This window comes from Vespa mandarinia, chromosome 3 (genome assembly GCF_050613455.1).
Source record: "Vespa mandarinia isolate Hongniang chromosome 3, ASM5061345v1, whole genome shotgun sequence".
NCBI lineage: Eukaryota > Metazoa > Arthropoda > Insecta > Hymenoptera > Vespidae > Vespa > Vespa mandarinia.
In genome coordinates this window covers 3,734,461-3,748,864 of record NC_140812.1, presented here as the reverse complement: position 1 = coordinate 3,748,864, position 14,404 = coordinate 3,734,461, and the positions used below count along the sequence as shown (strand labels likewise).

The 14,404-nt window shown below is 32.5% G+C and overlaps 1 protein-coding gene across 2 annotated transcripts; it reads left to right on the top strand.

The window, feature by feature from the left end:
* The first annotated feature begins 9,551 nt into the window (after positions 1-9,551).
* On the top strand, positions 9,552-12,937 carry LOC118448701 (uncharacterized). 2 transcript variants are annotated; one of them, XM_035882248.2, is made up of 4 exons: positions 9,552-9,687; positions 10,366-10,600; positions 10,680-11,121; positions 11,234-12,937. In XM_035882248.2, the coding sequence occupies exons 3-4, from the start codon at positions 10,725-10,727 to the stop codon at positions 11,698-11,700; spliced, it is 864 nt and encodes a 287-aa protein (XP_035738141.1). In that variant the 5' UTR covers positions 9,552-9,687; positions 10,366-10,600; positions 10,680-10,724; the 3' UTR covers positions 11,701-12,937. The 2 variants fall into 2 exon arrangements, with proteins under 2 accessions (XP_035738141.1, XP_085511880.1); XM_085655754.1 differs by lacking the exon at positions 9,552-9,687 and adding an exon at positions 9,726-10,112.
* The last annotated feature ends 1,467 nt before the right edge of the window (positions 12,938-14,404 follow it).

Genomic DNA, 14,404 nt, shown 5'->3' with positions numbered 1-14,404 from the left:
GTTCTCACAGATAGTCGCATAATTTAAAAAAGAAAACGAAAATGCCGACGACGGTAATATTTTATTTTAGTACATACGCTATAGACAAGATACGATCCTGGATATCGGTCAGAAGAACCTGCTTTCATCGCGACACCTGTCGCTCCGTTATATATACTATCTAGTCGAATAACTCGAATCTTTGTGAACTCCTACATTTCTTCGCTAGAAATAACTTTGATTGCGGGTGGAGTTAGGAACTGTTCTTCGTACTTTCAATAAAGACTGATGCTGATAAAAAATGTTGACATTTTTGTGTACTTGGTCAGTCTAAAGATTGTTATTTTTTTACAAAGTGTTATTTTTTCATTTATATACAATGAATATTCTTATGCTCCTTTAATCAACTTTCAATATATGTTACATCACTTTAATCGTCTCTCTCATCATAATATTTAATAAGATAGATTGATGATGCAACAAAAAATTATAAAAACAAAATTAGTTGCACCAAGTTTTGATTAGGCAATACCAACAAAATGTACATTTTTAAAACCCAATCAGAGCTTAGGTCATGACATTTTCTACTTCAGAATGAATTTCCTAAGATATACATAATATACTTGATACGTGTCTAGTTAGTCTCTGAGATTCGATTCGCCGCTCGATAGGAGGAAAGCCTTACTGAGAGCTCCCTTTTGGGGCGAATGAGGAAGAGAGAAAACGAGAGAGCCTACATGAGTTTGGCTGGCAACCGATGACTCACGACGAACTGCAGATGGGGAGCGTTCGAATTTGAAACGATATGGCCGTCGTTTAGACATCCTCCGAGTTCTACAGCTGTCCTCGACCACCGAAAAGGTTTCCTCGAACGTGCGGCTCTACATACTGGCCATGTTCTATCTCTAACATTACTATGTTTGCCTTTCAAACGTTCGTTTCAGAGAGGTTAGATAGAATTGTGTGCTGAACCCCGGCATATGCCTTCTTTGCAGGAGGGAGATATATCTGCTAATTATAGTAGTAGGCCTGGAAAATTTACTCTAGGGAAGACCTACTCTCCTTCCCAAGGTATATGTATCCTGATGCCTGATTTATCGTGGAACCGTATGTCATCCCACGAACTCTGTCCATTGTCCCTTATCAGCTCTAGAATTATAATGACAGAATACAATAATAGAATTCATTTAAATCGCATACATTAACATCTGTTAACGTCTGTGTAGACAATTGGATTCTCTTAATAGCTTCTACGAATATCATTATTTATTTTGACTCCTCGATTACTCCAATAAATTTCATATAAAATGTCTCAAATCTTAAAATGTTGAAATATTTAATGCATTTAACGTAATATTAACAAAAAACTCTTATCACTCTCTATAATATCATTCACAACATATATATATATATATATATATATATATATATATATGTATATACTTTATAAATAAATCTGGACGAGTTGGCATTTTTTTTTATACATTTCCAGTCTTCTGTCAAGTGAACCAAGAGTAATATGGGGAAAGAGGGAGAGAGAGGAAAAACGAATAGGAGCGTACGCGAATCAGCCGAAAAGCAGAGACTCGGCCCATGGTGTTTCACGGCTGTAGAAATCGATGAGAGACGTCTGCAGTGGTGGCCACCACGCCCAGGCACGAGGAGAGGTGGTAACACCATGACTCACCCCATGCAGAGAGAGAAAGAGACACCCCCGTGGCGCCGCTGGAGCCACCGAGACACGAAAACCCAGCCAGGATGCAACCTCCTCTTTCTACCTCTATCTTTATCCTAATACCGTCTCCTTTTAGCTCTATCTTTTCATAAACGCGTCCAACCCTGTTCGTTCAACGTACGCGTGGACACACGCGTGTGCGACGCCAGAGGTCACGTGATTCGACCTAACTCAACAACGACACATTGTTAGTCCAATTTAGTTAGGGATACTGAATGCTTATTTATAATACTAAACGCAACGGATGAGACCCGCAGGGACGAAATATATTCTTTAGAAATCAATGAAATAGAATTAAACATTCTTCGTTCAGCCATACGATGCTCTTCCATAACTCTCTCCCAAATAATCTTAATACTTGGAATACTTCCATATCTGTAATTGGACGACGGTACTTCGAGAGTTTCCGAATTCGCAATTCATATTTTTGATCTTAACAATTGATCAATCATAAGTGCTTCTTTCTTAAATTTTTTCTTTCTTTCAAAACGATTCTGATTGGATAAGAATTCTTCAGTTTTATTTGAAATTTCTCTCTCTCTCTCTTTCTTTCTCTGTTTTTTATTTTTTCATTTTTGTCTTCGAAGACATTTCTAGATCGTTAGAAATCGTTTTCTTTTCGTGGCGCAAATATACCAAGCACGTAAAGTAAAAGTGAGTCAGTATGTCGTGTAAATCAAATTTAACATTCGTAAAGATATATGTAAAGGAAGCTGTGAGATCATTAAAAGATTTTTCGGGACAACGTACATATATATATATGTGCATATACCGTATTATAGAACGTCGATGAGAAATTGGCCGTGAAACGGCAAAGTCAATGACTTCGTGGCTTGGTTTAATTGACTCAACGACGACGGGATCTTTTCACGGCTTCAGAAATCAAGGTCATCGCGGAGACTCGATCGAAGTGCGCGTCGCATGCGGTGCGTGCGCGCATCTGCAGACGTTATGCGTTTCTTTCTCCTCTCGATTTATTAATTAAAATTTTATTAAGATAGAATGGAAGGTGGAAATCAAGTAACGTTTGTCGTGTGGAATCATTCTAAGTTTGAGATCTCACGGTACAGTCTATTTTAATGAAATAATCATCTTCCAAAACGAAATTTTGAGATTATCGAAGTCCTCATAAAACAAATTATTATTTATATATTTTTGCAGTTTATGTAAGCATATCTTATAAATATTATATATATATATATATATATATATATATATATATATGCAATATATATATGCAATACGGAAATTGCCATCGACTGTATCTATGACAACGGTTCATCGTTCGTTGATAGAAAGTATATTCTGACCTAGTGACGTATGAGAAATCTCAGAAACTACTTTTCAGATATAATAATAATGACTATATATATATATATATATATATATATATATATATATATATATATGCATGGACATATTTGACGACGAGTAGCAGTAATAATATATGCGAGGATGTCCTCCATTTTCCGACATTCACTCCTCCTCAAAAAAAGGAAAGAATTTAAATGTTATTCCGTATAAGACGTTTGAAATTCCCGCCGTGAGAGCTCGTACTTTTCGAATACGTATTATTGATGATAAATATTTTGATATACGTATGTATATATTTTGAAAAGGAATCACAAGAATCATATGATGATAAACAGAAGAAATAAAAGCTGATAAAAGATGGGTAAAAAGATTTCATGGAAATCCCAAGGAAATGCCGTATTTTTTTTATCAGAAATCGATAAAAGCTTCTGAATTGTGGAGTCGGGATAAGGCAGAGTTGGTATCCGCAAGGAGACGCTTCCCCTTCCTGTGGTGGGACACCAGAGTCGTTATCCTGCGGATGTTGGTATCCTCTGCGCGATAAAGGTCGATTTCCAGACGTCGATGTATTCTTCCTACCTTTCTCTCTTCCTTTCCCCCTTCTCTTTTTCTCTTCTTCTCTTCTTCTATCTTTTCCTTTTATTCTTATTCATCTAACGCACTTCTTCCAACAAAATTAATTAGTCTCATGAATGTGCGTACCACGACGTAACTGGAGCGATTCAGTTACGAGTAACAAGGGTGCGTTCACGCCCACGTATTGAACGTAATCTAACAACACCAAATATGGTCACTTTGTGCATCGCCTCGAGGCTCCCCTTCCCTTTTTTTTGCTGCAAACGCTTATCGCTATCCCCACTTTATGTCCCTCACTTTATCTCGATCTTAGGCGTAATAATAGTCGTTTTCGATATAATACAATTAACTAAGAATGAATACCGATCAAAGACGATGTCTTAGATGTCTATAAATCGATTTACGATAAAAGGACAAAGACTCATTCAGAAAAGGTATAGGAAGTGATCGTAATTGTAAAGAAGGAATTGATACATTCGTATAAAATTTTGTTTTCGAAACGAAATTTTCATTTAAAAATTTTTTTTTATACAAATCTTGGAAGGTCAACCGAACGATCGCGCGATCGTATTAATCCAAATATAGACTACGTTTAAGTATCTCGCCATATTCGAATGCATGTCAGGGTTCCACACGAGCCACCAAACTGAGCTGCGAAGAGTGGCTTTCGATTAGGCTTTTACTGTCACGCGAGGCTCGGTTTAAAAGGCGAATATAAGCGAACGAACACAACCTCAATTCCATATGCGAAAGTAGTACTTTGGAACGTCTCCAATACTAAAATGCTCTCTGCCCCCCCTCTCTCTCTCTATTTTACCTGCCCCATTGTATCATGTCGTTCCTTATCGTTGTATGAATGTAATATTGTGAACCGGCGTTTAGTCACATGATAACGACGCCTGTAAAATAGATCGGAGAGACATGTTTGACGTTCGATCGTTAACGAACCTGTTAATACGCTCCCACGAGTAATTTCGAGCTAACGTTGCCTTCCTCGTTGAACCTATGGGTGACATAGTTATTTAAAAAGAAAAAAAAATTGAAAAAAGAATTGAAAGATATTCATGAACTTTCGTCATTTCGTAAAACTCTTTTTGTAATAATAACTTGATAAAGATAAAAATAATCTCTTTTTATCATATTACAAAATCACAAATTTGTCTTACATTTTGTCTTTATCAAAAATAAAGATATGTTACTTATTCGAATATGTTAATTATTTCTTTAACGTTTTAATTTGGCAAATAATTTATAAAGTCACATGTTATTTCTCACCGATGAACCTGGATTAACAATGGCGTAGGCAATGTCCTAACAACGCCGCCTTACGTCTGTCACATTTACGCACAGCTTCCGGCCGGTAACTGAATGACCGAGAGGGTTCTCGATACTCGATATGACTCACACAATATTGTAGTTATTATGGTAGCAATAGTAGACCCCTGTTATATTTTTCATTCGATATCAAGAAATCGACGAATATTAAACGGAAGAATGAATGAATCATGAGAATATCATCAAAAACAATTTACGATTAACGACAATGAGTCATTCTTGTCTTGTCTATAAGAGATATGTTTTTGCAGAATTCATTTTTAGAAACATTGCGTTATTAACACTTGGCAAACAGTTAACAAGTTAAGATATACCTTTTTTATAGTTTCGAAAGAGAGCCTTGATAAAATATAATTAAAAAGAATAAATAGAAATGTGATTTATCATCTATTATTAGGTTGAGAAATATTTACGTATTGCCATCTTCCAATTTGAATGTTGCAATTGTTTTTAGAATTTAACAAAAAGCGCATTATAATAATGAGAATTATGGTAATCAACTTATCAACTATAAAAAAAAAGGTGTTATTTTAGTGCCATCGATTAATAGGAAAACGAACTAAATTTCAAACCTGCATGTTACCATTTTCATGTCATATTCTGTATTACCGACAATTCATTAGAAATACTGGCAATGCTAATGTTCGATTTAGCCCGATAAATACAACAACTTTTAACATTCAAAACATTTGAAATGCAAATTTCTTTTTTATAATTATTTCATTCTATTTTTATACTTCAACTCCTGAACAAACAAATAATTTTCAGCTGCGAAGTAATGACAAAAACAAGTTGATAATTTTAGTAAGTACATTGCTAATTGTAAAAATTTCATTTATATATGTACAAAAATTGAATTCGGAAGTATTTCAAAATGAATGCATATCGTACTGCACTAGTAATTAATAATTTTTAAATAAATATTATTTAAATAAATTAATTTTTATATAACAATCAATATGATTAATATTTCAATTACAGTAAGCAATAATTGTTCGATGCATATATTTACTATATTAATATGATTGCGTAATATTCTTAAGACTATTAATTCCTGATTTTTTGACCCATTCGAAACGTAAAGAAATGCATATCGCGATACTCACACGAAAAAGTAACGACAACTCACTCACGTATTTTTAATGGTCTTTGGACAAATGATTCCATAGAAAAAATAAGGAAACATATGTTCAACCGTTTATGTCAATAAGTTTTATTTTCTGAAATATCGTTAAATTTTAGAAAAATGTATAGTACTCTTTGTATTTTATATACTAAATGTATAGATATAAGGAACATTTAATAGAATAGCAAGCATCTAGATTCATAATTTGGGAATTGTGAGTTCGAGATTGATTAGATTCTTATCAGCTGTGTTTTTTATTTTATCAATGTAAACATAGTCAACTAATTTACTTTTTTGCATATATATATTATATATTATTTTTGTAAAAATCAAAATATGAGTTCATTTTCACACTATCATTGAGATTGTTATTATATGAGAAACGTTATTTTTTTTAATAGCAATAATACAAAGTAGATTACCCCTGTAGGAGCTACTTTAATAATTTACACTTTCAGTAATTTTATAATTATTTAAACAATCTATAATGTACAATAAATTAATATTTAAACAAGAAAAGATTCGCTTAAAGATTTTTAAAAATTACACGGCTTGTAACATGCGTTAAATATGAAATAATTAAATTGAATATTTCAATAAAATTTAATTTTAAACTCGCATTCATTATCTTCATCTCATATCAAATAAACGCGAACCTTTTCCATTCCAATGAGTAAACATCGAAATTCACTTCTTCTATATGTATAAGCTTAGACAATTTATAATTTCATGTATTTTACTTTCATAATTAATTAATATTTTAAGAATAGTTCTTACAATCGCGAAGTAATGTTGATCGGTTTTTCATCATATTGGAGTAAAATTTTCATCGTGCAATAACAACGAAATCTTAAAATAAGTAAATTTTTATATTAAACATTTTTTAAATATTTTCGATTTCTTCTTATTATAACGATAATAATAAATATTTCGTTTCTATTTTTCTATTCCTTCAGAACTTCGTAGTAATAGCACGCGTACCCAACTTTTAGATATTTGTAGATACTATAGGCAAATCAAAAATTAGGTAGCTCGCGTAGTTAGCCACGTTAATTCCAATCTCGAATCTTGGATCAAATAATGAAAACACGATCGGTCATGTTTAATAAATACGACCCTTCATATTTTTTGCAATAAGTAAACAGTTATCTCTTTTTATCGAAAAGCATAATCATATAAATATATAATAGTGAAACTAATTATATTAGTTTAATTATTCTAGTTTCTCTCGGTTGAGACCCATGAGTAAGAATCATGAATGAGGCCCACGGGTATGGGTCCTTGGGAAGGGTCTTGGGGGGGTTTTTCTTCTTGTAATAGAGAAAAATCGTGCTCAATTTGGGTATTTTAATTTTGCTCGGATGGAGCAATCTTCCAAGTATTCATCTCTTGTTCTCAATTCCATTGTTCTCACGCACATTTCGAATTTCTTTGCTTTTCTTCCTATTCTTTTTTTTTTCCAGGCTAGGTCATCGAGATATCGACTTTCTCTTCTTCTTTTCTAGGCTTGATCATCGAGGGATAGATCATCTGCGGTGTGGCGATTAGTCGACGAGAAGATTCGATACATCGGCGAGGGTCTGACATATCGTCGAGAGATTCGATTTATCATCGTGGGATTAAATTTTTATACGGGAGATTATGGGATCTTTCCTTGCCATATACAGAGAAAGAACGTCTCTTTTTTTTCCGTATGGATAGAATAAGAGGAACACTTGCGTGCGCGTCAGCGTACACAGGCGTGGATATTCGCGGACGTGATTAATAGTCTTACTGTGGAGTTCTTTTTATTGTTCAAAACTCTGAAAAAAGAACAATCGTGCTCACGGTGGTTGAAGCTTCCAATGTTACGATGATCCTGTTATTTCATTTATATATTTCTGTTATAACATTTTCAATATTATGACTATCCGTAAGCGGGGATTGATTTTCTTTCAGTTACCGTTGGGACATAAATTTTCGCTAAGTGTATTTCACCCCAGAATTCGAATTTTACAGTAAAATCATCATGAGCCTATAGGTCTCTAGAAGCAATAATCTCTATGCGGTGAGACCTGAGTTGGTACTGCTTGCAATTTATTGAAATCCATAATCTGGATACGTAACACAAGTACTACCGAGTGAATGGCTACATATTTCAGTACGTTTTCAAAATCTTTTTTTTCTAATTCTAAATAAACATTAAAGTACTTATATTTTACATTACCGATTATATTTCGATAGATAAACAGATTAAGTATAATAGAATCCTAAAATAATTTCTTAGAGAAATACACTAAAAAATTCGAATTTCTTTATTACTCTTATTGATTATATATGTAGATAATTATTAGTAACTATTTAGTTATGTATAAGGTCTTAATAAAAAAAAAATAAATTTCTTTTCTCCATTATTAAAGACTTAGATTTTGCTTTGATCTTGTTTTCATTTTTGAATAATAATAGCGATAAAATAAAAAGTTACCCGTTAGCCCGTGGATTTTCATATGCATTACTCTCCATTTGATGAGACATGAATATTTGATATTACTTTTAGTATAATGTATATTATATTTTATATGCTTTACATTTCATCACAAATGATATCAAGTCAATGGCTACTTAAATACATTTTAACTATCTATATAAATTTAACTAGAAACAAAGACTATAAAATTTGTACAATTAATCTATCTTCAAAAAAGTATAATTTGACAAATATTTATTTTTCCTTTTTATCAGATATATTATTATTTATACTGCATACAAAAATTTTTGTCACTAACTAACCCAATTGTTAAATTAAGCGTGATAGGGATATAACCTTACAAGCTTATATACCGATGCAATAGGCGCATAGTAGGGACAATGTTTCCCTACTGCGCTTGTAGTTCATATTTTGTCCGTATCTGTCGCTGAAATCACATATGCTACGAGTGAAAGGTGGCGAACAGCCTTAAAGAATTTGTTATCAATAAATCAAATATTATACGTAAAATTAACATCAGATTTCCATGATGAACAAATAATAATAATACTTACTTTATAATAATAATTAATCATAATAACGATTTAATTGTTAGAAATGAAGGACTTTAAAGATTCTTTTAATAAGCTTATCAAAAATCGCTATGCCACTATAGCGGTGCTTGAGAAAACCACAATATTTGTTCAGTCAAATTCTTGCCACCGACGTCGCCACTGTAATCGCCACCATCGCCGCCGGTTTTGAATACGATCAAATTCTTTCATTTTCTGTCGACGCGTTACATATATTTCTTTACGAACGTTTCTAAATTTAGACGAATTAATGTAAATATTTACATTTCACATATAAATCGATAGTTGATACGATGATAGTTGATCATATTAAACGGTAATATATGTTACAAGATTTATCGAATTTTTTTTATAAGGACAAACAGGTAAATCTACAAACGCGAATAGCAGACAAAGAGGGAGAGAAAGAGCGAGTGAGTGAGAGAGAGAGAGAGAGAGAGAGAGAGAGAAAGAGAGAGAGAGGAAGAGAGAGAGAGAGTACGAACAGATCGCAAAGCAGCTGATACATAAAGATGGCCGGGCTGGATACAAACAAATAGCAGCTAGCGTATACTGTTTTCTACATGAACGACACCATTCAATGGTAAGTATCTTCGATAGTACGATTGTCGTACGATCATCGTGTAAGCGTATCGTTAATACATTTTCCAAAATTCGTCGACAGAAAACTCTCGACCCTTCGTTCTCCCATAGGTAGGAATTAGAAGTGAAGAAAGAAAGAGAAAGAATATGAAAAAGGGTGAAGTGGAGGGGGTTAGTGTGTGTGAGAGAGAGAGAGAGAGAGAGAGAGAGAGAGTGAGAAAGAGAGAAAGGGACGGAGAGTAACACCTGTCCTGACCTGGTCAATCAGATTTTTTCGTTCCTTACCGTGGTAACGCGTTAACGAAACGTTACGAGAAAAATATATTGTTTGCTTTCACAATCATCAAAAATTAAAATCAGAAATATTTTTTATAGATCGTAGGATGCATTAATCGTGTATTAATTTGTATATAAAATTTTTATAAGGTAAGAAAATTGTCTTCTCTCGACATAATTTCAACGACGATATTACTTACGTTGAAAGAATCATGATAGGTGCTGTGTCATTCCGTCGAACTAATACAATATTTTTCTTTTTATATGCATATATGTTTGCAATATACTCATATTTTTAATTTTTTTAAATAATCTTGTAATTATTCTCTTTGAGAAAGGATTAGATCATAAAAAAAGTAAAATATAGAATAAAGTAATATAAGTAATATAATTTGTCTTGCAGACTCTTATTCAATGATACTATATCCTAAAAGGAAATCAATGTACAAGCGGAAACCTATGAAAGAATATTAATGTTTTTTAACAGACGTCATGTCTGTATTAAATGAGTTCTTTGAAGCTTTTTGTGTGAACTATAGATGTTTAAATTAATTAATAATGTGGTAATAATAGTCTGATTTAATATGAAGAAATAACAACCCATAATGTGCCAGTGTTGTAAAAAGCACTATTAGAAGGTAAATATTTATGTCATATCTTTTGCCTCTCTCTGTTTTAAAAAATTTGTATTCATTAATATCATATGACATTTTATAGGCACAAATGTTAGAGGGTGGTTATATTAGTGTCATTTTTTGAAACATGGCTTATAATCCACATAATGTGAAATATCCATCTGAAATACACGACCATCCGCAACCAAATATGACAGGATATACTTATCCTACACATCCGCCACAGCATGTGCAACAAACGGATGAAAATAGAAATGAAAATAATTGTGGAAATAAGGAGACGTGTCCTCAAATTTCGCATCAATCTTCAAGCACACAAACAATTCAAAAAGTAGATGCGGCTACAATGACAGATCCTTTGCAAATAGATTTCAGACTTACTTCTGAATATTTAGCACGTTGTTCCAGTACATTAGGTTTACCATATGTAACAAAATACGAGGATAATAGCAATAATTCTTCACACAATTGTCAAGAAGTTCGGCCAAAGCTTGAATTTGAAGTAGAACCACAGCACATCAATGGTGAGCATTAGCATAAATCATTAAACATGTAATTAACAAATATTTTTAAGATATATAGAATACTCTATGTTCATCAGTAAGGTTATTATTGTTATTTACAATTTTATCAAAGGTATGCTGGTGTATCATTGTCCAGAATGCGCATATAGATTTGAAGATCGTGAAACATTGCATGAACATCTGGAGGATCACCGGCAGCGGCCTCATATCTGTGATATCTGTGGTGCAAGCTTGAAGCGAAAAGAACATCTTGATCGACATAAACAAGGCCATAATAAAGACAGACCTTATCAATGCAATATGTGCTGTAAAGCGTTTAAACGTAACGAGCATCTTGCACGCCACATGATTATACATTCAGGAAGCAAAAATCAAATTTGCACAGAGTGTGGTAAAGCCTTCTACAGAAAAGACCATTTGAAAAAGCATTTACAGAGTCATAACAGTAGTAGAAATAAAATTTTAAATAGCTCACAAAATAACCAAAATGGTCAAAGTACTAATGAAGAAGGACTGAGTAGTTTTGCCATGATGATGAGGCAAGCTGGGCCACCTCCGTTTTCCATTTTGCGTACTTAGCTGTAAAATCTACGCATGTTTTTACGTGAATTATGAGCAGAAATCTTTTTTGTAATTTAGGAAAACGAATTTTTCAGGGTTGAACTTCATTAGAATTTTAATAAAATATTATAAATTGTGATTAATATTGCAAAAGATTGCAATCACAATTTATCGAACAGTTCTACGTTATTGTCTCTTAACGAATACCAATATGAGCAAATGAAACATTTTCAATAACTTTTATTTTTTTGATAATAAGTTTCAACCGTTTGTGCTATCTAAAAATTTTCTAAATCAATAAACGTTGATATGTTTGATTATAAATATTAATTTGCTTGCAATTAGACTGATTTCAAAATCAGTCGTCTAAGTCAAATTAACGTAATTAAAATTATTCTGCTTCTGCTAAATATTATGGAAAGCAGTGACTGTTATTTATCATTAAAAGTATGTTTTCGTTACTGTTTAAATGAATAATGTGCTAAATGTTGTTAGCTAAGAGTTACTATGACAAAGGTTATTATACCTCTATCCTTCTTATAATAAATAAGACGAACATTTATAAACCTTTTGAGAAACTGAGTAAAATTCGATATTAATATTTTATGACATTTTGCCTACAAGCGTGTCTGTTATTATGTGCATATGTTGGTAACCATAGAAAAAGAGAGAAAGAGAGAGAGAGAGAGAGAGAGAGAGAGAGAGAGAGAGAGAGAGAGAGAGAAAGAGAGAAAGAGAGAGAGCAAGAATGAATGTAATATTATTAGGTAATTAATTAATAGTTGGTATTTTACATTTACACTGTTCATGTATTAACAAGCATACACTGACTCACGTATACATATACGCACGTTACAAACGAGCGTACATATGTATACCTTATTATATCGTTATTTTATCATAATATGATTATTATTATTGTTACAATTCCTATTGCCACTACTTCTGCTACCGTTATCACTGCTTCACAGTCATTTTTAGTACCATTAAATTTATGATTATTTTTATTATTATTATTATTATTATTATTATTATTATTATTATTATTATTATTATTATTATTATTATTATAATTATTATTAATAATATTTTGTTGTATCATTCTTGTATATTATTTATATTTATGGAGAATAATTGACTGTCCATCGGTTTTGTTGTATTATAATTTAAAAGTGAATGAAGATGTTTGTGTACACCAGGCAAGATGAGAGAAAAGAAACAAAAACAAAAAAAAACGTTATGTTATTGGTTGTAGTAACATGATTAAATAAATCATTATTATATAAATTTTGCAGATTTATCTAACCGCATGAGCAATTAATTTTTTATAATTTATCGAACGGACTAAGAAGGAAACAAACGAGGATGATCGGTTAAAATAAAACATCAACGAAGTTTGCACTTTTTCCAGTATTTTTTTACAATTTTTATATATGTATATGTATTATGTAGGGTATTACATAAAGCAGCACTGGGAAATATCTGAAAAATGTTCACAAACTTTAAACTTCCATATTTCTTCGCAGCCTAAATTCGTCTGTATGTTGCTATATACCTACATCTTTCTAAACGCTTTTTTTTCCTTATTATATAAGTCTTGCCCCTTTTCATTCTAATTATCCGTTTTTTCCCCTCTTATGCGTTTCTGAAAGTTACACGTTTTATGCACTCTATACAAAAATAAAACGCTGAGATCATCAGAGGGATCGTCTAGTTATACACAATTTTTTTCTTTTTCCCTTCCTCTTCATCTTTTTAACCTTTTCTCCTTTTCACACTCTTTCTATCCCTTTCTATCTCACACACTCTCTCATCACATATACATCCTCTCTCTCTCTCTCTCTCACTCTCATTCTTTCTTCCTCTTTTCCTTCCGAAATCTTCGCATGTATTTCTTTTGATTTATACACGACGATGAAAGAACTGCATATTTTGTACCCTGGAAGACTGCGGTACAAATGTTCAACTTTATGGGAGCGGATTTTGTGGGTTGAAGGGAATAAGGAAGGCAAAAAAAAGTAATATAAAATATTAAAAAAAAAATTAAAAAACCAGAAAACAGAATAAAATTAGGATACGTCCGAACAAAAAATTTTGTCCTTTGATGGATTGATTACAAAGTGTCCTTTTTCTCGAATTAATGCTTACCGGGTGTCCACGAAGTACACATAATTCTACTAAAATGATTTCAATATAAATTTTACATTTTATTCATAGTATCAAGAATAATTATTGGATATTATATTCTCGTATCTTGGAGAGATTGAGAAAAAGAGAGAGAGAAAGATTGAAAGAGAGAGAGAGAGAGAGAGAGAGAGAGAAAACAAAAAAATTAAGAAATATATTGAAAAATACTTCGTGTTACGAACTTTCTTTTTGTGGTGGGAATTATAAGTTTCCTCTTCTTCATGGTCACATGGTAAGCTTTTCGAAACGGCCCACTAAAAAACTTGTAAAATTTTCAAATGACTCTCTCGTCTAGACTATTCGGGGAAAAAAAATATATATAATTGAGCTTTTAAATGCTTTGTACTATGTCGAGGAATTTTTTTTTTTATATATGTAGCTTTTCCACATTTCCCTTCGATCGTATCTCACTCGTTCGCGCGCTGACGACGACGACGTTGGGTCCTTCGCGAAAAAATCGCTTATAGAATCGCACGCATTAAAATGTATGTTGTGTGGTACACGCACGCACGCATGCACGCCAAGTGGACGACAA

Excerpts from the sequence above, each read along its gene's own strand:
- LOC118448701 (XM_035882248.2), top strand. The coding sequence starts at position 10,725 with ATGGCTTATAATCCACATAATGTGAAATATCCATCTGAAATACACGAC. Across the intron at positions 11,122-11,233 it reads AGAACCACAGCACATCAATG|GTATGCTGGTGTATCATTGT; the intron begins GTGAGCATTAGC and ends ATTTTATCAAAG.